Raw genomic sequence first — 20443 nt, 5'->3', positions numbered from 1 at the left:
CTCCATCTGACTTGGGGTCTATAGTAGATTCCCACCATTACATCCTTGTTGTTTCCCTCCCCTTTAATTTTTATCCCGATTCTCTCCACCTGGCTGCCAGTATTGATATCCTGGATCTCTTCACTGGTGTAAATGTCTCTGACATATAGTGCTATTCCTCCTCCTTTTTTGTTTGGCCTGTTTCTCTTGAAAAGGTTATATCCCTCTATTTCTACATTCCACTTATGAGACTTACCCCACCAGGTTTCAGTGATGCCTATTATATCATATTTGCTTTGTTGTACTAGGAGTTTGAGTTCATCTTGCTTATTTCCCATGGTTTGTGCATTTGTGTAGAGACATTGCAGACCATGGGTCCTTTTTACTTGCTCCCTGTGCAAGTTTTTTTGCCTCCCACTGTTGGGTCCCTGCACTATTTGTCTTGTTTCCTCTGTGTCAGTTTGACTATTTTCTCCAGCCCTTTTGCCTTAATATTGTCTCCCTCCCCCACAAAACTCAGTTTCAAGCCCTCCTGATCAAATTCTTGAGACTGTTGGCAAAAACATTTCTTCCAACTGGCATGAGATGCAACCCGTCCATTGCAAGAAGTCCCTCCTCATGGAACTGCAGCCCATGATCGAAGAATCCAAATAGTTCTCGGCGGCACCATCTGCAGAGCCAGTTGTTCACATCTGCTATTTTCCTCTCCCTTCCTGGACCGTGCCCTTCAACTGGCAGAAGAGATGAGATGACAACTTGTGCATCCATTCCTTTCAGCTTCCTACCAAGAGCCTCCTAATCCCTTTTTGATGTTCTGAAGGCTGTGTCTTGCAGTATCATTGTTTCCCACATGGACCAAAAGGAAGGGGTATTGGTCAGTAGGCTTGACCAGTCTTGTCAGCCTCTCTGTCGTATCATGGATCTTTGCCCCGGGGAGACAACACACCTCTCGAGACATTTTGTCAGGCCTACAAATCACTGCTTCTGTACCCCTCAGCAAGGAGTCCCCCACTACGACCACATGCTTCCTCCGAGGCTTAGCAGCGACTGTTCCCTCTGGTGGAACTCTCAAGCTTCCCTGCTCTGTCCCTGAAGTCTGTCCATGCTGCTCTTCCTCGTCCTCCTTGATAAGGGAAAGAGCTTTGAATCGATTCTCTAGCTGCAAGGTCCCAGAACAATCCCTTCTTGGCCTACTTCTCTGTGTGACATTCCTCCACCTGTCTGCCTCCTGTGTGTGTGAGGTAACTTCCTCCACTTCAGCAACTTCCTCTGCATGGTACTCGTCCAAGATTGTTAGTTCTGTTGTGTCCAGGAAATCCTCTTGCTCCCTAATATGCTGAAGTGTAGCTACTCTAGACTTCAACTGCTGTACTTTCTCCTCCAAGAGTGCTACCAACTTGCACTTGGTGCATGTGAAGTTCTTCACTTCTGTAGGCAAGAAGACAAACATCCCACAAGTGTTGCATGTGACTGCAGTAGTTTCCTCTGTGTCCATATGGCGAAGTCTGTATTACTCACTGAAACAGGACTGTCAGCTTCTTCCTCAAAAATCCTCTGGTAAAAACCAACGTTGAGGCCCTTATGGTCCTTTTCACCAGTCTCTGGCAGCAAGCTCAATCTACTGGGAATATAACTTTATAGGAATGTCCTGGCTGCTAGCTTGTACTTAAGGGCAAGGTTCTGACTAAAGGTTTGCTCCTCACCTGCTGCCTCTGCTGTAGATTTGTTTTGGATTAAAAAAAAAACCTTCTCTCTTCAGGAACTGCTCTGGAAGGAGTTAAATAGAGCTAGTCTGCTAGCTCCACCCCCTAGTGACTCACAGATGTGACTCACAGAAGCTCTACCCTCTCAGCAACTAGCACACTCTACTAGAGTTAAAAAAAAATTCAGTCACCACTCAAAATGGCTGCCCAGCTCCTTCTCTCCTCCTCCTCCTCCTCTTCTCTTGCAGGAACTGCTCTGGAAGGCTCTGGAAGGAGTTAAATAGAGCTAGTCTGCTAGCTCCACCCCCTAGTGACTCACAGATGCGACTGAAATTTTTTTCTATAATTTGATGGATCCTGCATGTCTTTATCCTCTTTTGGAATTACAATAATTTCTGCTTCTTTCCATGAATCTGGTAGATTTCCATCTAACGCCTCGTTGATCACTTGTTGTAATGGGTGCCCTAGTTCCTCAATGAACATCCTATAGAACAAAGCAGTTAGTTCATCATTTCCCGGTGCTTTCCCCACTTTACAGTGATTTATTGCTTCCCATACCTCCATTTTACTTTTATTTCTTTTGTTTCTGCAAAATTATATTTTGGTGTATAAAAAACCTCTTATAAACTGCCTTTCCCACGTCCCATACTGTTGCCAAATTAACTTCTTTGTTCATATTTTCCTTAAATAATAATTGGATCATTTCTTTCCCCTTATTTATTATACAGTGCACCCGTGCCTTGTGCAGATGCATTTTACACGGCTTCCAGCTTATGCGAAATCTGCTTGGGGAGGGAAACAATGGCCGTGGCGCACTCACACCACTCTGCCATATGCACGAGCCCCATTCTTTCCTATGTAATAAGGAGTAAGGAGAGGGCCCACTGTATCTTTATTTTTTAATAAATCTTCATTTAGATACCAATTATTGTTTTTCTTAGGTTCCTTCAACGTCATTATTATAGGGTTGTGATCTGAAATTTCTCTATTCAGGGTTTTCATTTCTTTCACCTCTCTGATCCCTGAGTTTGACACCAAAAATAGATCTGTCCTTGAGAGGGATTCATGTCTTTCAGAATAAAAATTCTATACAAGTGTCTCCAAACCCCAATCAAAGATAAGTTATCCATTAGTTCAAAAAATGTCTTGGGCAAATAGCCTTGTTTTTCTTTTATTTTCTTACATGATGTTCTATCTAATTTGGGTTCTATTACCCCATTGAAGTCACCAGTCATTATTATACGTTCATAGTCATATTCCAACAATTTCCCTTGAAGTTTCTTATAGAATATAATATCAATTTTTGTCTTTAAATATTTCCTTTGACTCTATATGGTTTCTCACATAAATAATCACCCCTCTCTTACTTTGGTCTATGGAGGTTGTATATTCCTTTCCTAGTTTATTATTTTTGATTAATCTTACATCTTTTGTTTTTATATGCAATTCCTATAAACAAACAATATCTGAATAATCTTTTTCCAAATATAGCATTCTAAATTTTTAATGTGTTTTCAGCTTCCAGATTTGAACCCAGTAGAAAATAAAGAGTATAAGCCAGGTCCCATTGGGAAAGAGCGGTCACTAAAGAACAAAAAAGTAAAAGATGCTCAGCAAGGCAACTGTGAGGTACAAGAGAAATCCAGTCCTACTACAGTCCAAAGTCCAGACCCTATTACTTCAAAAGAAACCAAGGCAGCTGCTGAGCTTGATACTGAAATGGGAACAATGCTATCGGTGTCTGCTCCAGAGTTTGAAGCAGCCCAGAAGGTAAGAAACAATTGGAATGGCTGCCCACCTTAATTAATCAGAAAAACAGAAGTGTTGCTGTCAGCCGAGCTGGTGTGTGTGTGTGTGAAAGAATCCCACTTGTATGTCAAAGACTTCCCTGAAATATACTGTAGAAGAATGGAAAATACCTTACATAGAATTTCAGGCAACAAAGTGAAAGAATAAAAAGTTGTGTTATACTAACAACATTAAATTTGGCCCCAAGATAATAGGCTAAAAAAAGAATAGAATTTGTCTTTTTCAGTGTTCATAAACTTATCAGGCATTTCACAGAGAAGCCAAATTGAGTGGTGTTACATCTGAATATCGCCCTCAAAACATTCAGTATTCACCTTTTTCAAATCAACCATGCATAAGAATGTACTTAAATGTTTCATTAGCCTCTATATGATTAATAATGAGTATGAATCATAGAATTCTAGCATTGGAAGAGACCACAAGGGCCATCCAGTCCAATCCCCTGTCATGCACAATCAAGGCACTTCTGACAGATGGCCATCCAGCCTCTGTTTAAAGACCTCCAAAGAAGGACTTCACCACTCTGAGGGAGCATGTTCCACTGTCAAACAGCTCTAACTGTCAGGAAGTTCCTTAATATTGCGGTGGAGATGACAGAGTTCTCCATGATATTCTTGCAATGAAGGTAGTGAAATGTGGCCTAGACGATTACAGTGCTGACTGACCGAATCCAAAGGGTACTCACCACTGGCTTCTCTTCATCCAGGAGAAAAGTGACTAGTGGCGTGTCACAGGGATCTGTACTGGGCCCTGTGCTATTCAACATCTTGAACTGGGATGAACTGGGATGAAGGTAGAGGGAGCATGCTAATTAAATTTGCAGGTGATACCAAACTGGGAGGGATTGCTAATTACCCAGAGGAAAGGATTACAATTCAAAATGATCTTGACAAATTAGAGGTCTGGGTTAAAGCTAACAAGGTGAATTTCAACAGGGAGAAATTTATGGTCCTATGCCTAGGCAGAAAAAATGAAATGCACAGATATAGGATGAGAGATACCTGGCTAGACAACAGTTCATGTCAAAGGGATCTAGGAGTCATAGTAGACCACAAGCTGAACATGAATCAGCAGCATGATGCAGCAGCCAAAAAAGCCAATGTGATTCTTGATGGCACCAACAGGAATATAGTCTCTAGATCAAGGGAATTGATAGTACCACTGTATTCTGCTTCGGTCATCTTACCTGGAATATTGTGTCCAATTCTGGGCAGCTCAGTTCAAGAAGGACAAGATGGAACATGTCCAGAGGAGGGTGGCCAAAATGGTGAAAGGTCTGGAAGCCATGCTCTATGAGTAGTGGCTTAGGGAACTGGGAATGTTTAGTCTGATGAAAAGAAGGCTAAGAGGAAACATGATAATCATGTTTAAATATCTGAAGTGATGTCACGTTGAAGAGGGAACAGGTTTGTTTTCCATAGCACCAGAGACTAGGACAAGGAGCACTGGATTCAAACTGCAGGAAAAGAATTCCGCCTAAATCTCAGGAGGAACTTCCTGACAGTCAGAGCTATTCAACAGTGAAATATGCTGCCTCTAAGAGTGTAGTGAAGACCCCTTTGGTGGTTTTTTAAACAGAGGTTGGATGGCCATCTGTTGGGGGTGCTTTGATTAGTGTTCATGCTTGGCAGGTAGTTGGTCTCAATGGCTCCTGTGGTCTCTTCCAACTCTTGTGATTCTATGAGTTCATTCCGCATTCTTGTTGGAAAAAGTAATAGGATGGAAATATCAGTTAGAAAAGCTAAATCGTGCTCGCTTCAGCAGCACATATACTAAAATTGGAACGATACAGAGAAGATTAGCATGGCCCCTGCGCAAAAGAAAGAAAGAAGAAAAGCTAGATCAAGATCCTTACTTTCACATAGACTACTTCGGAGGCCCATTATTGTGAACATCTGTGGTATCACGTAATATTGGAATTAAAACTTTTATTAGACTTGGGTATTGTTTTACCTGTCAACAGACAATTTCACTATCTGAAAAATCATTGGATTTTGCATAGAGATCTGTATATTTCTTTAAATTAGCAGTCAGAATCATGCAACCATCCAGATGTCATTGGGCTGTAACTTCTAACATATTCCATCGACTATGCTAGCTAGGGCTGTTTGCACAAGCAGTCATCAACACCTGGTGGGCTACAAGTTCCCAATGTGCATTAAATCAACCAGCCTTCACAGTCCTAAATTAGATGGTTATTTCTTTGCTGCTTTTAGTGGCAGACATGTGGTCTCAGCTGCATCAATTTCCAGGTTGAAGAAGTTAAAGCCAGGCTCCCATCCTAATCTGGTTTAAGATCACTCATGTTCACTTAACACAACGCTGTTCATATAAGCACTGGAATTTAGCATTACCATCAGCAGCCGAGATGCAGGAAAAAGTAGTGCAGAAGGTTGCATGCAACTGAGTTTCTCAATCTGTGATCTAAACATATAGAAATCTGTTTCCAGGATACCACATTTTTCAGCTCTCTGAGAAGCTGTATATGAGTCCTTTTACTTTTTTCTCAGAAGAAATTTGCAGAAAGATTTATTCAGGTCATGACCTGCCTCCTGTTTAAACTAGTTAGTCATGTGCTTAATATCAGCATTATGGCCTTTAAAAATGTAAAATTTATACATTTGGTTTTGGAATAATATAGTCTTAGTTCTTCTAATGTAGCAGTGTAGTCTATGGAGCAGAGAAATTATGAATTCTTAGCTTTTAAGAGTTCAGATTGCTGTTTCTGGGAATAATTGTCTTCATTATATAGATCAGTTTTTTGTTTGTTTGATTGTGTTTTTTTTAGGAGTCTGTAACAGATTACACAATCCCTTCATCCCATTCCAGTACAGTGGCAACAAGCAGTGCAAAGATGGAAGAGGCTTTAGTGACAAATGTAAGCATATTAGCTATTCATTTGTATGTTTCATTGTTGTTGTTTTAAAAATAGTATTGATGATTTAAGGTTCCATTATGACAATCTACCTCAAGTTATCATGCATTGAAACGCTGTGCTGTGGCAATGTGTTCTAAAAATTGACTTTTATGAAGAGATTTGAGTTAACAATGTTTTATGTTATTTTTAGAGATGATAAAAAGAAGGGTTGAGTTAAGTAGGTGTTTCAAATTAATGGAGTCTGATGAGGCTGTCAAAAGTCTGCTACTTAGGCTACGAGGCTATTTACATTTTATAGCATTGTGTGCAGTACTTCCTACTGTGTGATAAGGGAATATATACTATTGCAACAACTAAGGTGGTCATAGATCTGTTTAGTTCTATATTGTTTCAGGCTCTGCTCACTCATTCAAAAGATTACAGAGAATGTATGTATATAATTTCTTAATACCAGTGGGAAATATATAAAATGAAACACACAGAGGCAGGCATATCAACTCACTTCCTGCAGAAAGCTACTATGTCTGAAAGAAACACTAGCATTTTTCCATGTTAGAACAATACTTTTATTAGCTCAACTCAACGCAAAATACTATATAACCTTTCAACTTCTCCAGAGCCTCATCAAACAAGGTGGTAAACAAAGCAAAAACAGGGGAGGCAGTTGATATTCAAACCAACATGGAGCCTGTATTGAGTTACATCACAATGTGAAATTGGCTGCAGACGTTCCTGTTAGGTGCTCAACTGGTTTCATGTTGCACCTAGTTCTCTTACACATCTTCTGAGATAAAACAAAACAAAGAAAGATACAAAATTAATCTGTTATTTGGTACTGCTTTCATCTTAGATTGCCGTTCACAGGCTCTTTCAGTATAAAACAGAAAGATAACTTATCATATATACTCGACTATAAGTCGAAAAATTTATGCCCCCAAATGGACTCCAAAATCATGGGTAGACTTATAGATGGGGCAATGAGTTTATGCTTATAAATTTCCTGAAATAATAAGTGCCCACCTTCCTCTGTAGCCTTGTAATGGCTCCCTGTTTGAAGCCCCGACATGCGTTCTCCTCCTCTCTCGCTCTGTGTGTGTGTCTTTGTTTTCCCTCTCAGCCTTCCTGTGCAGCCAGAGCTAACAAGCTGCTGCTGAGTCAAAGGACACAAACGCTTGTCCCCTCATTTTGCCTGGAAATCCTGGGGTTGAAAGGCAAAGAGAGAGAAAGGTCTGTCCTCCTTTTTTGCAAGCCCTGATCCTTGGGGTGGAGAGCAGAGAAAGAGTGGGGTCTGGCCTCCTTTTTTGCAAGCCCTAATCCTTGGGAGTCCTTGGGGTGGAGAGCAGAGAAAGAGTGGGGTCTGTCTTCCTTTTTTATGCAAGCCCTGATCCTTGGGAGACCTTGGGGTGGAGAGCAGAGAAAGAGTGGGGTCTGTCCTCCTTTTTTGCAAGCTATGAGCCTTGGGAGTCCTGGGATGAAAGGCAGAGAAAGAGTGGGGTCTGTCCTCCTTTTTTGCAAGCTATGAGCCTTGAGAGTCCTGGGATGAAAGGCAGAGAAAGAGTGGGGTCTGTCCTCCTTTTTTGTATGGGGAAGCGTGTGTGTGCGTGTGTGTGTGCGTGCGTACCAAGGTTTGAAAAGGGGGGAGGGCTTTACCTAATAATTTAAAAGATTGTACTCTGGGAGATTGAAAGCTTCAGGTGGCATAAAATTTTCATTTTAGTTTAGGGCAGAAAAATGAAATGCATAGATATAGGATAGGGGACACTGGGCTTAATAAGACTATGGGCCCGAACAGACAGGCCAAAATAAAGCTGCTTCGGGTCACTTTGGAGGTATGCTATTTGAAAGATGATACATGCATCCTAAGATGCTGTGGCAAGCTGCGCTCCGGTCCTTAGGACTGGAGCATGGCTTTGGCGCGGCTTCCAGACCCTTAGAACACATGCATCATTTAAACAGCATATTTCCAAAGTGACTTGAAGCAGTTTTATTTTGGCCTGTCTGTTCAGGCCCTATGTGTGAAAGGGATCTAGGAGTCCTAGTAGACTACAAGATGAACATGAGTTAACAGTGTGATGCGGCAGCTAAAAGGGCCAATGTGAATCTAGGCTGCATCAATAGAAGTATAGTGTCTAGATCAAGGGAAGTAATAGTGGCACTCTGTTCTGCTTTGGTCAGTGTTCGCCTGGAATACAGTGTCCACTTCTGGGCACCACAGTTCAGAAAGGATGTTGACAAGCTAGAGTGTGTCCCAAAGAGAACAACTAAAATTGTGAAGGCTCTGGGAACCATGTCGTATGAGGAGAGATTTAGGGAACTCGGTGTGTTTAGTCTACAGAAGGTTAAGGGTCAGGGTTATTTGTAGTAAGCACAGACCTGGATCGAATTGTTAGTCCCAGTTAATTGATCCAGTGGATTTGGTTGGGACTAATTGTTGGATTTTCCTCCAAACAAGAAATTGAAAATGTGGTTTGAAGTTTACATTGGATGGATAGATGGATGACCTGACTAAAAGTATATGGCAAGCTATTCTTTCAGACTCTGGAAAGGAGAGACAAAGAATATACAAGTGTGATAGAGAGAACCATATGAGCCTGTAGTGGTTATCTAATACTTTGCAGTCCACATATATGTTCTCACATGTCCTTACTTTAATAGAATCATAGTACTGGAAAAGACCACAAGATCCATACAGTCCAACCCTCTGCCATACAGGAATACACAATCAAAACCACTTCCGACAGATGACAATCCAGCCTCTGTTTAAAAATCTTCAAAGAAAGAGACTCCAACGCTCTCCAAGGCAGCATGTTCCACTGTCAAACAATTCTTACCATCAGGAAGTTATCCCTAAAATTTAGGTGGACTCTTTTTTCCTCTAGTGTGAACCTATTGCTCTTTGTCCTAGTCTCTGGAACAGCAGAAAACAAGCTTGCTCCATCCTCAATATAACATCTCTTCCAATATATAAACATGGCTATCATGTCACCCCTTAACCTTCTCTTCTCCAGATTAAATATATCCAGCTCCCTAAACCACTGCACATAGGGCGTGGTTTCCAGATCTTTCACCATTTTGGTTGCCCTCCTCTGGACATGCCCAGTTTGTCCTCTTCCTTCTTGAATGGTGGTGTCCAGAACTGGACATAATATTCCAAGTGAGGTCTGGTCAAAGCAGAATGAAATGGCACTATTACTTCACTCTGTCTAGACATTATATTGAGGCAGCTTACGCATCCTAATTTAGAGTTGTCTGCAATTTGGGTAAGAATGCTCTCTGCCCCATCCTTGATACTGAACACCACTGGAGCCAGAACAAAACCCTGTGGCCCGTTAATCTCTTCTTTTCAGCATGAGGACAAGCCATTGTTGAGTATCTTTTGAGTTTGGTTGGTCAACCAATTACAAATCCATTTAACAGTTGCATTGTCATGTCCATATTTTACAGTGCGACTGCGTCATATGCGGGAGCTCCTTACACTCCTTCCAGTGTATGCTGGAAGCTGTGCCAGAAGAAGAGGCACCATGCGCCAGAAAAAGCAGTGGCCTGCACGCCACTGTGGGCACGAGCCCTATTATCTTTAACGGGGCTTGAGCACCTGCAGAATGTCCCTTACGCAGGGGAAATCTGGAACGGATCCCCCACATAAGGGAAGGGACCACTGAACTAGCTTTTTTGCAATAATATCATGAGGGACCTTGTCCAAAGCCTTACTGAAATCAAGATACACTACATCCACATCATTCCCTGCACCTACCAAGCTTGTGACTCTATCAAAAAAAGAGAGAGAGAAGATTTATAGGGCATTACTTGTTTTTAGGAAGCCCATGCTGACCTTTAGTAATCACAGCATTCCTTTGTAAATGCTTACGGACTGTCTTTTTCATTATCTGCTCTAGAATCCTTCCTAGTATTGATGTTAGTCTGATAGGGCTGTATTTATTTAAAGAGAGAAACAACATTTGCCCTCTTTCAGTCTGCTGAGACATCTCCTGTTCTCCAGGAATTCTCAAAGATTATTGACAATGGTTCTAAGATTGCTTCTGCCAGTTCTTTTAATACCCTTGGTTGTACAAGGGCCCTGCAGCAATCACAGGCTTATCTAAAATGGCAACATCAAGGTTTGCTTTTTGAGATTTATATATTTTTTTGAATTTTTTCAAACTGTGGATAGATTAATCCATGGATAAAGAATGTGTCAATATGGAAGGCTGACTGTACTTTCTTTCATTTGTCTCTCTTTCACATCTGACAAATTAAATTAAATTTTTCAACTAAATTTTGTTTCCTCAAATTTTGTTAGGCTTGAGTATCTAAGGTAAGTGCCTTTACTTTGGCCTCTCACTGAACTGCTCCATCTTGTGGCTGCAATACTTTCTCACCATTTTTCAATGGGTATGCAAGCAGGAGTGCACTCCCATTGAAAAGAACCAGATTTAAGATCCTGCGTGTTTTGCTATCCGTGGAGGCGTCTGGAACCAAGTACAAGTAATTTATAAATGGTTTCTTGCCACCTGGTATCTCATCCCGTACTGTAGTATTTGGACCCCAAAATTATCTGTAACTTCAGACTTAACTCTGAAGCTATTTGTGCACACAAAATAAATGAAGTGATCTAGAATTTTTGGAAGCAAATGTTAATTTCAGTGAGAATTAAATTTTAAATGTTTTTATTGTGTATTTTTCTTCTTCTTTTTTTTTTCTTTTCTTTTGCAAGTTTACAGAGGCTCTGTGAATATACCTGCTACTACTGAAAGTGCACATTGGATAGCAGAAAGTGTTCTCTTAACATGGAAACCTGATGCTTATGGTTCCTTTCTTTTGCTGCTCCATCTCGGGCTTAAGCACATTGCAGATGTCTCAAGGAGAGTGGTATTGGAGCATCTTACAAAGGAGTGTCCAGTTGATAGGTTGATTGTTATTAAATGGACCTGGAGAAGTTAAATGAATTTGCTCACTTTTGGGACAGTTTTTGTAGCTGTCTTTGTCATTTCTTTTCTTCATAATTTTGAAAAGTTTGAGGAAGATTACATTCATTTTTGGAACTAACTTAATTTCTTGAGTTCTACTCACTTTGGTGTAGTACATTTTTTGAATTAAGTATGTATTTTGAAAATGTTATTTACAGTGTGCCCTTCCCTTACCCAGGGGATCCCTTCCAGACTCACCCTGCCACCCCTGGTGAGACAAATATTGTGTATGCTCGAGCCCCATTGAAAACAATGGGGCTCATGTATGTGGTGCTGTGCCATACATACGCCACAGGCGTGCGCGCCATTTTCTCTTCCATCACACGGCTTTCCGCGTAAGTGAAAACCCACGTATAGCACACCCGCATACAATGTGGGCGCGCTGTACTTCTATTTAAATAAATTCTTCCCATTCCAATCATGTAAGACTAATTGTAAGAACATTGATAGTGTCCAGGAGCAAGACAGCATGGCTGTTGTATTTCATCTTGTCTTCAGGAATATCAAATACAAATTCTTTCTCTAAAACTTGGAATCAAACTGGAAAGATGTCAAGTATAATCATGTTATTCTTCCTATATCCCCCCCGTTTTTGTGGCATATGAAGTATTTGAGAGCTGTTACAGCACTTTATAGTTCTCTGAGGTTTGGACTAAGGCAACCACAATTTTCTGAATGTATTTATTCTTACTACATCTAAAAGGATATTGACAATATTTCATGACCATAAATCAAATGGTCTCCCCTGCCCTGGCATGTATCAGATTTTCCCCCTTCTTCTGTGAGAGTATCCCTCCCAAACACTTACAATTTCTGAAACGTTGTTTAGTTTGGCTGTATGGCCTGAGCCTGGCATTTGATGGGGCTTCTGTGACAGAGTTAGATAGAATATGATGTGTGTTGCCTGCCTTTCAGGTGCCCCTGCCCCACACCCTTCCCCTCCCTAGGAGGGAGACTCTACAACAGAGCTCCAGCCTAACTTCAGTTTCTCCCGTTACCTTCGACCTCACCCTCAAGGTATGTACCACATCCCTCTAAGGGTCATTATCTTGCATGAAGGGGAAGGACTTAATGGAGATCTTACTGGTGACTTCATTGGAGAATCAGAAGTGGCCATTTTAAAAGCAACATTCTGCACATATCAATAGAATAATAAATTATTAAAATATCCACTACCTTAATCCCCTCTTTTTAAAACTAAATGCTAAACAAGTGATTCATGTCCCCAGAGCATAGAATATATGATGGTTGTGATTTTCCTTCCCTTAAGAGTGAGCACCTTATGGGCAGATGGTTGCAGAGGCTTTTCTGTGGTATAAGTTGTGTGTGTTTGAGCTAGCAGTGTTGAGTATATGTAATGTTTTTTGGGTGGCTGATATAATACATAGCAAAGCCAGGGTGGCAATATTAGACTGTATTTGCTGATACCTCCTCTGTTCTTAATGTATGCGTGATTTGTTACTGTTTGCCTTCAAGTCGTTTCTGACTTACAGCGACCCTACAATGAAACTATCATAGGGTTTTCTTGGCAAGATGAGTTCAGAGGTGTGTTCCCTTTGCCTTCCTCTGAGCCTGAGAGAGTGTGACTTGCCCAAAATCACCTACCAGGTTTCCATAATCTAGAGCAGACTCAAACACTGGTCTCCAGGATCATAGTCCAATACTCAAACCATTATTCCACACTGGCTCTCCTAAATAAAACCACCCGATTAGAAACCCAGAGTGGTATTTTAAGGAGGAATTGAGCTTTGTATTTATTCCATACTCAATAAAATGGCACATTTTATATAGGCTGCATCCTCACTGCAGAAATAATGTATTTTGATATTAGTTTGACTTCCGTGGCTCAATGCTGTGGAATTCTGGGAATTTTAGTTTGTTGTGCTCCCAGAGTTTTCTGATAGAGAAGTCTGACTGCAATGGGTATATAGAGAGTAATAAACTATTTCAGAGACATAGGCCAAACAGGAAGGGAGGAGGCATAGTCAAAGATATTTACACCTGTAAAGAGATCCATTACTTAGATCCTGGAAGCCAGGTTGACAGCATCTGAGTAAACATTAAGGGGGAGAAAAATAACAGTGATGCCATTGTGAGCATCTCCAGGGCCAGATAAACTTTATTTAAGAGCATTAACTGACAGAAGCAATCACAAAACCACTGTCAATAATCTTTGAGAATTCATGGAGAAAGGAGAAGTCCCAGAAGACTGGAGAAGGGAAACTGTTGTTCCCATCTTCAAAAACGGGGGGAAAGAGGACCCAAATAACTACTGCTCTGTCAGCTTGTCATCAATACCAGAAATGATTCTAGAGCAGATAATTAAGCAGGCAGTCTGTAAGCACCTAGAAAGGAGTGCCATGATCACTAAAAGCCAACATGAGTTTCTCAGAAAAAAAAATCATGCCAGATTAATCTGGTGTACCATCCACACCGCTGCTCAACAGTCTCCCTTCCTGAGCTGGCTGAGTTAGTCTTGGCATTGGTGTTGGAGTCTCCTCAGCTGGTTGTTCTGGGGGATTTCAACATCCATGCAGAGACAACTCTGTCATGAGCAGACAGGACTTCATGTCTTCTATGATAAACATGGGTCTGTCCCAAGTAGTATCTGGTACCATCCATTCTGCAGACACACTCTGGTTCTAGTTTTCGGTGCAGGGCAGAATGTTGATGACCTGGGTGTGGAGGAACTTTCAGTAGTTCCCTTGTCATGGAGCAGCTCCAGTAAGTTAAAATCTGTCCCTTTCCCCATCCATGCCAGTGCCCAGTCCAAAACATAAGGCTTCTGTAAACCTCCTACATACCCTGGCTGTGCCTGTTTGCCTCAATGAGGAAGTTCTTCTTTACCAGGAAGAAGCTTCACCCTTTCAGACTGGTCACCTTGGGAAGAATAACTTAGCAGCTGGTGGAGCAGTGACCAAGAGATATCTTGCTCATACTAGCCTTTGCTGAAAGGCAGTGACATCACTAGGATTGGTGTCACCTGGTGCAGTAACTCATGGTGCCACCCTCCATTGACCTCCTCACTACCAGACCATACAGAAACCATAGTAATTTTTTGTACTAACGTTGCACCTTAATAATTCTCTATATCACAGAATTATATGACATAAACAACTCATTAATTTTTTTAAAAAAATTTTTTGTGGGTTTTTCGGGCTATGTGGCCATATTCTGGAAGAGTTTATTCCTGATGTTTCACCAGCATTTGTGGCTGGCATACCAGCCACAGATGCTGGTGAAATGTCAGGAATAAACTCTTCTAGAACATGATCACATAGCCTGCAAAATCCACAAAAAAATATGGATGCCAGCTGTGAAAGCCTTCAACTTCACACCTCCTTAATCCTCCTAACTGCTGAAACTGCTGTCTCTGGATCACACAAGAGTCTCCAGCTGCATGAGTGGCGTGCAGAAGGAATCCTGGGATTCTTTATTTAAAGCAGAAGGCTATTGTTAGAATGGGAGACAACAGCCAACCAGTTTTGGGAGTGGGTGCAGGAGGAGTCAAGGGAGTATTCCTCTTCTTAACTCCCAAAGCAGATGGCTGTTGTTAGTATGGGAGATTCCCAAACCATTAGGCTGGTATGTCAGTGGGAGATAGCAGCTCCAGCTCCTGAAGAAGGAAACAGAATTGACACGATGCATGGGTGGGGAGGGGGGCACTTGGGTTGTCACCCAGACCTGCACAACTTGGCAGTGGGTAGGGGCCAGAATTGAAATAGGCAAAACTTCTTTGGGCTGCTTATAAATTTTAATAAATAAATAAATAAATATTTTAAATAATATTATTAATATTAATTCTGCTCTCCTCAGGAGAAAACCAAGTGGCAGCAAGTGCAAGGCAAGTGTTCCACCCTCTTCCTCCTCCACTGCCCAGCCTTCTCCTTGGAGGAAAGTCCAGTAGTGGCGAAGCCTTCAGGGGTTAACATTCACCCCTCTTCCTTCTTTGCCACCTGGGAAAAAGCCCAGTGGTGGAGAAAAAGCCCAGTGGTGGAGGAGCCTTCAGGACTGAGTGTTTACCCTCCTCCTCTTCTGGCTTGCCCTCACCTTGGAAAAAAGCTGAGCTGCAGAGGAGCCTTGAAGTTGTTCCAAAGAGGAAGAGGGGCAGTAGCTCAAAAAGGTTTTGGGGCCATTGGTCTAGATGGAGGGAAGTAATATTAGCACACAATTATGCTTTGGTCAGGCCTCTCCTGGAATACTGTGTCCATTTCTGGGCACCACAATTCAAAAAGGATGTTGACAAGCTGGAGCATGTCCAAAGGAGAGCAGTTAAAATGGTGAAGGGTCTGGAAACCATGCCTTATGAAGAGAGACCTAGGGATCTGTGTATGTTTAGCCTGGAGAAGAAATGGTTAAGAGGTGATACGATAGGCCTGTTTAAGTATTTTAAAGGGATATTGTATTCAGAATGGAGCAAGCTTGTTTTCTGCTGATTCAGAGACTCGGTCATGCAAAAATGGATGAAAGCTACAGGAAAAGAGATTTCACCTCAACCATTAGGAGAAACTTCTTGACAGCCACTCACTCACAAACCATAAGGTTGTAGGTTCAGCTTCAGCCAGGGGCTCAGGGTTGACTCAGCCTGGCATCCTTTCAAGGTCACTAAAATGAGTACCCAGTTTGTTGGGGACAATTAGCTTACACATTGTAAACCACTCAGGGGAGTGCTTTAGTGCACTGATATGTGCTATAGATATGTACTTGCTATTGGCCTAATAAGAACTGTTCAACAGTGGAACACACTCCTTCGGTAAGTGGTGGAGCCTCTTTCTTTGAAGGTCTTTAAACAGAGGCTGGATGGCTATCTGTTTGGGAGTTGGATTGGATGGCCCTTGTGGTCTCTTCCAACAAAGTCTTTAACACACTGTTTTATAACCTGAAATATGCTTCAGAAACAAACAAAAAAATGATTTTGTCTGGCAGCAGTTCCAGAAAGATTGGACTAGTTTGCACTAGGTATTATAGCGGCAAACAATTTCATTCAAATATTCAGTGATGGTTTTAAACTCATAGATACATAGCGAATGTATCTTATTAATCATAGTAAGGTATGCAAAAAAATTCTTTGTAGCATAGACAACAAAGTATCACAAACTCTGACAGATGTGTTGTTCACTCATTGAAAGCTGTATCATGATAAACATCAAAGCTGTGGTTCTCAAATTAATAAAATAATGTATCATTTAAAATGTGTACCTTAACTCCTTATCATTACTTTATCATTTAAAATCTATACTTTACAGTTGACTGCTTTTGGATCCCTGCAGAAAACACTTCACTTTGCTGATCATGAGAACTGAAGCAGTTGATTCAGTAGGGAATCAAGACAAATAGTCTTCAACTCAGCACTAACATGTGCAGTGTTATCAGCACTTATGAAAATTACACATAGTTGATCATCTGGTCAGCATAGTGTTTCTTTTACAGCACTGCATGTCTAAAAACCCAAACCTAAGGTTTTTTGCTACTGTACAGTTTAAAAGCAATAAATATGATATCCAAAGCAAATGTTTTTTTCTCTCCATGATAAATCTCCCAACAGTGCTACTTTTGACCCAGTTGAAATTGCATGGTAATAGTTTCAAAGTTGAAACTGAAAGAAGTACTTGATTGTGTCATGTAGATAATTTTAATGTGTGGGTTACGTTTCTAATGTTCTTGATGAACTAATTATTAAATATGCTGAATCTAACCTACTTGATTTTAATCACTGCTTGTGTCTTTTCTCCTGTCCTGTGTCAAAAGCATTAAACTGTTCTATCTTGAATGTTTTACTGTAATTTAATTTCCCCTGGCAGCTCATTGGAGGAATATGGGTGCTCTTCAGTATTATTTAAAGTGGTAACATAAGACAGTCTGTAGATAAGTTCTCAAAATAAATTTATCTTTTTGAACAGATGGAATCTGCTCGCAAAGCATGGGAGAATTCACCAAATGTGACAGAGAAGAATTCAGCAGCGACCTCAGCAGCATCTCCTGTTACTGGTGGCAATAGTAGTGGAAGTGGAGGTGGGGACAGCAGTAACAGCAGTGGACCAACCAGTGGTGCATACAGTTCTTTTTCAAGTGCACCAATGCCTTCTATTCCTGTGGCTTCAGTTACACCTACAACATCATTGTCAGGTATAAACTTCCTGACTGCCCTGAAAGTTGCTTGTTCCTTTTACTGTATATCATCATGTTCTCAAGCTTCCTTGTTCTTCTATTTAGCTCATGAGTCAGTTCAATATGATTAAAAAAAGAATATAGACCAAAGTCTTAATTTGGTTTACAAGAAGTATAAGAATGGCGTAAACCATGGCAACTGAAAACTTCTAGTCATTTTTTTTTCATTACTCAGTATATTTTGTTAGAGTTTTACTACTTACAATAAATGCTATTGGAAGAGCCTGTAAGAGGACTTTAAAAGGTCAGAACCATTTTGTGCCAGTTAGTTACAGAAAGTTAATGTTTTTCTAAGTTTTAATTGGATGAGACAATTACTATGCTTTTTTTCTGGGTTAAAATTGGATGCATACTTAAAGTACTTAAATTTCTTACCAATCATCCTCCTGCCTCTGTGTGTACAATTCAGAGATTTTTTACCTGCCAAAATAGGCACCTATTCTCTTGGATGCACATAGAAGTATGACTTGGTTCTTAACCACGCAGTTCTACCTTTTATTTTGAATCCCAGGAAGCTGTGGAATTCTTGAGAAGAGCTGTCTGGAAGTGGTTTGGGGATACAAAAGGGCAAACATGCTGAAACCTCATCGAGACAAGTTGGAAGTTCTGTGTGTAGGAAAATAAGTAAACTGGATTTGAGTGCATCTGATTCTAGATCAGGTTGCATTCCCTCTAAAGTACCAAGTTCACAGTTCTCTTGGGCTTGGCAGTATCTGTGGAAGACATAGGCGGGGTACAGACCGCCGCTTTGCGGCGGTCTGCCGCTGCCGCCAGTAGGTCCGCGGGGGAGCCGGAGCCTTCACACGGCCCGACTCCCGCGCGGACCAAAAAAGATGCTCCAAAATGGAGCTTCTTTTTCCGTCGCGTTTGCGACGTAGCGAGGCGCCAGGGGTGCGCTCGCTACGTCACAAGCGGCGCAACGCGTACGGATGCTCAGCGTCCGATACGCAAAGATGGCGCCGGCCATGTAGAAGGGCCGGCGCCATCTTGTACGGACAGAGTCCGTACTAGGCCCAGGGGCGTCTATAAGAGACGCCCCTTTTTTAAAATGGGACGTCCAGAGGACGTCCCAAATGGCGGTGCAGAAAGCACCATAGATAGTGGTGATAGGAATGCCTTATACTTGTATATGTTGGAATATCTACCATGAATCCCATATAGTGAAAGTTGACTTAGATTCAATTATGTATGCACTGGTTTAATCCCAAATACAATGCAGTCAATGTTGGATTGCCTTTACAGATGACTTTCAACATTTAAGCTTGTACAGAATGATGTTTATTGCTCAGATACTTGCTGAGCTAGGTGATCAGTTTCTGTTCCAATTGCACAGGTCAACATTGTGTTCCTGAGACCATTTCTAGTTTTAGGTTTATAATGTCCTGAACCAGTGGTAGATAATCTGGTCCCAACCACTTCTTCTTTCTGCCTATAGCTAGTAGAAGTGCAAGTCCAAAATATTTTGATTTCATCAGACTGCCTGTCTTAGTTCTGAATTGTTTGGGACCAGGTAGAGTTGACTGTACTAGTATGAACCTGACACTGTCCTACAATCAGCATTGGAGGTCACTCATTTGTGTTAAGGAATGTTCATTTAAAAAACAACAAATTCCAAAATCAACAAAACAGCAATATGTTTATTGAGCGAACTAAAAAACATGAAAAACATCATGCAACCTTTTGCATCTCCTCTGGCTTTTTTATCAGGCAAATGTGTTAAAAATCATACAGGAGAAGATAAAATGATAATGTTAGCGTCACAAGCCTACATTTTGCCTTAAGATGTTTCTTTTGTTGTCAGTTAAGGTATGCTGGAAGGATATCAATGGAGACAGAGGTCACTTTGGGAAATCAAGAGCCATAAAATCTAGGCAATAAAAATTCAACTCCATTAGCAACAGAAAAGGTGACCACTGTCTGCATTAGCATCCCTCCAAATCATCTTAACAACAGAAGCAGCATCTTAAAACAAAACATAGGCATGTGACACCAATACCTTCTTTTTTCCCCCTCCCCTGTATGATTTTTAACACCTTTGCCTGATGACAAAGCCAGTGGAGCTTTGAAAGCTTGCATGATTTATTTTATGCTTTTTAGTTGGTCTAATAAACATATTGTTTATTTGGAATGTGTTTATTTTGCTCATTGGCCAAGAAAGCTACCCCTGAATACGTTTTCATTTAAAGAATGGTCCTACTCTGAAGTGGTCCATTCTCTGAAGATGCCAGCCACAGATGCTGGCGAAACGTCAGGAAGAAACTTTTTTGGAACATGGCCACATAGCCCGAAAAACCCACAAAAAACTGTGGATGCCGGCCATGAAAGCCTTCGACTTTACAGTGGTCCTAACAGTCTTTGTTTTCAAAAAGACACTGAAAATCTATCTTCCAGATTGCTTTTAACAGATGTGATTTTAACAGATGAACGGATATTGGATGTGCTATTGATATATATTGATATTTTTATGGTTTGAAATAATTTTATGCGGGCTATTTTATATTCTAAATAGTTATGTATGGTGTTAAGAGTTTTCATGGAATGATATCACTTTTGTAATCTATATTTGTATGCTGTCTTGAGGATTCAGTGTGGAAAGGTGTCCTAAAATTGTCTTCAGCTGAAGCAGAACAGTGTCATTTGTAGGAAATGCAACCCTGAAAACTACAGTGACAATATATGAATGGATCTCTTCCATATGTCCCAAACCACAAATGTAAGATACTACACTTAGGGTGGAAAAATGAAATGCACAAATATAGGATGGGGGACACCTGGCTGAACAAGACTACATGTGAAAGGGATCTAGTAGTCCAAGTAGACCACAAGTTGAACATGAGTTAACAGTGTGATGCGGCAGCTAAAAAGACCAATGCAATTTTAGGCTGCATCAATAGACGTATAGTGTCTAGAGCAAGAGAAGTAATAGTGCCACTATATTC

The 20443-nt window shown here is 41.0% G+C and overlaps 1 protein-coding gene and 1 non-coding gene across 13 annotated transcripts in view; both read left to right on the top strand.

Moving 5' to 3' along the window:
• The window catches only part of PRRC2C (proline rich coiled-coil 2C), a 208198-nt gene that overhangs the window by 135843 nt on the left and 51912 nt on the right, over positions 1-20443 (top strand). For 11 of the 12 annotated variants that reach the window (XR_006103620.1, XR_006103619.1, XM_042464503.1 and 8 more), the window contains exons 22-24: positions 3201-3452; positions 6280-6369; positions 17237-17462. Coding sequence is in view for 10 of the 12 variants with exons in the window: in XM_042464503.1 (XP_042320437.1) it covers positions 3201-3452; positions 6280-6369; positions 17237-17462 (568 nt within the window). In the remaining 2 variants the exon portion in view is untranslated. Of the gene's footprint in view, positions 1-3200; positions 3453-6279; positions 6370-12251; positions 12354-17236; positions 17463-20443 lie in introns of all 12 variants that reach the window. The other variant, XM_042464511.1, reaches the window with a different exon arrangement.
• On the top strand, positions 5240-5349 carry LOC121930204. Its single transcript, XR_006103860.1, has one exon. It is a non-coding gene; the product is annotated as a U6 spliceosomal RNA (small nuclear RNA).

Source organism: Sceloporus undulatus, chromosome 4, assembly GCF_019175285.1.
Source record: "Sceloporus undulatus isolate JIND9_A2432 ecotype Alabama chromosome 4, SceUnd_v1.1, whole genome shotgun sequence".
Lineage (NCBI taxonomy): Eukaryota > Metazoa > Chordata > Lepidosauria > Squamata > Phrynosomatidae > Sceloporus > Sceloporus undulatus.
Note: the sequence above shows the minus strand (reverse complement) of the source record. Positions and strands in the feature narration are given on the sequence as shown.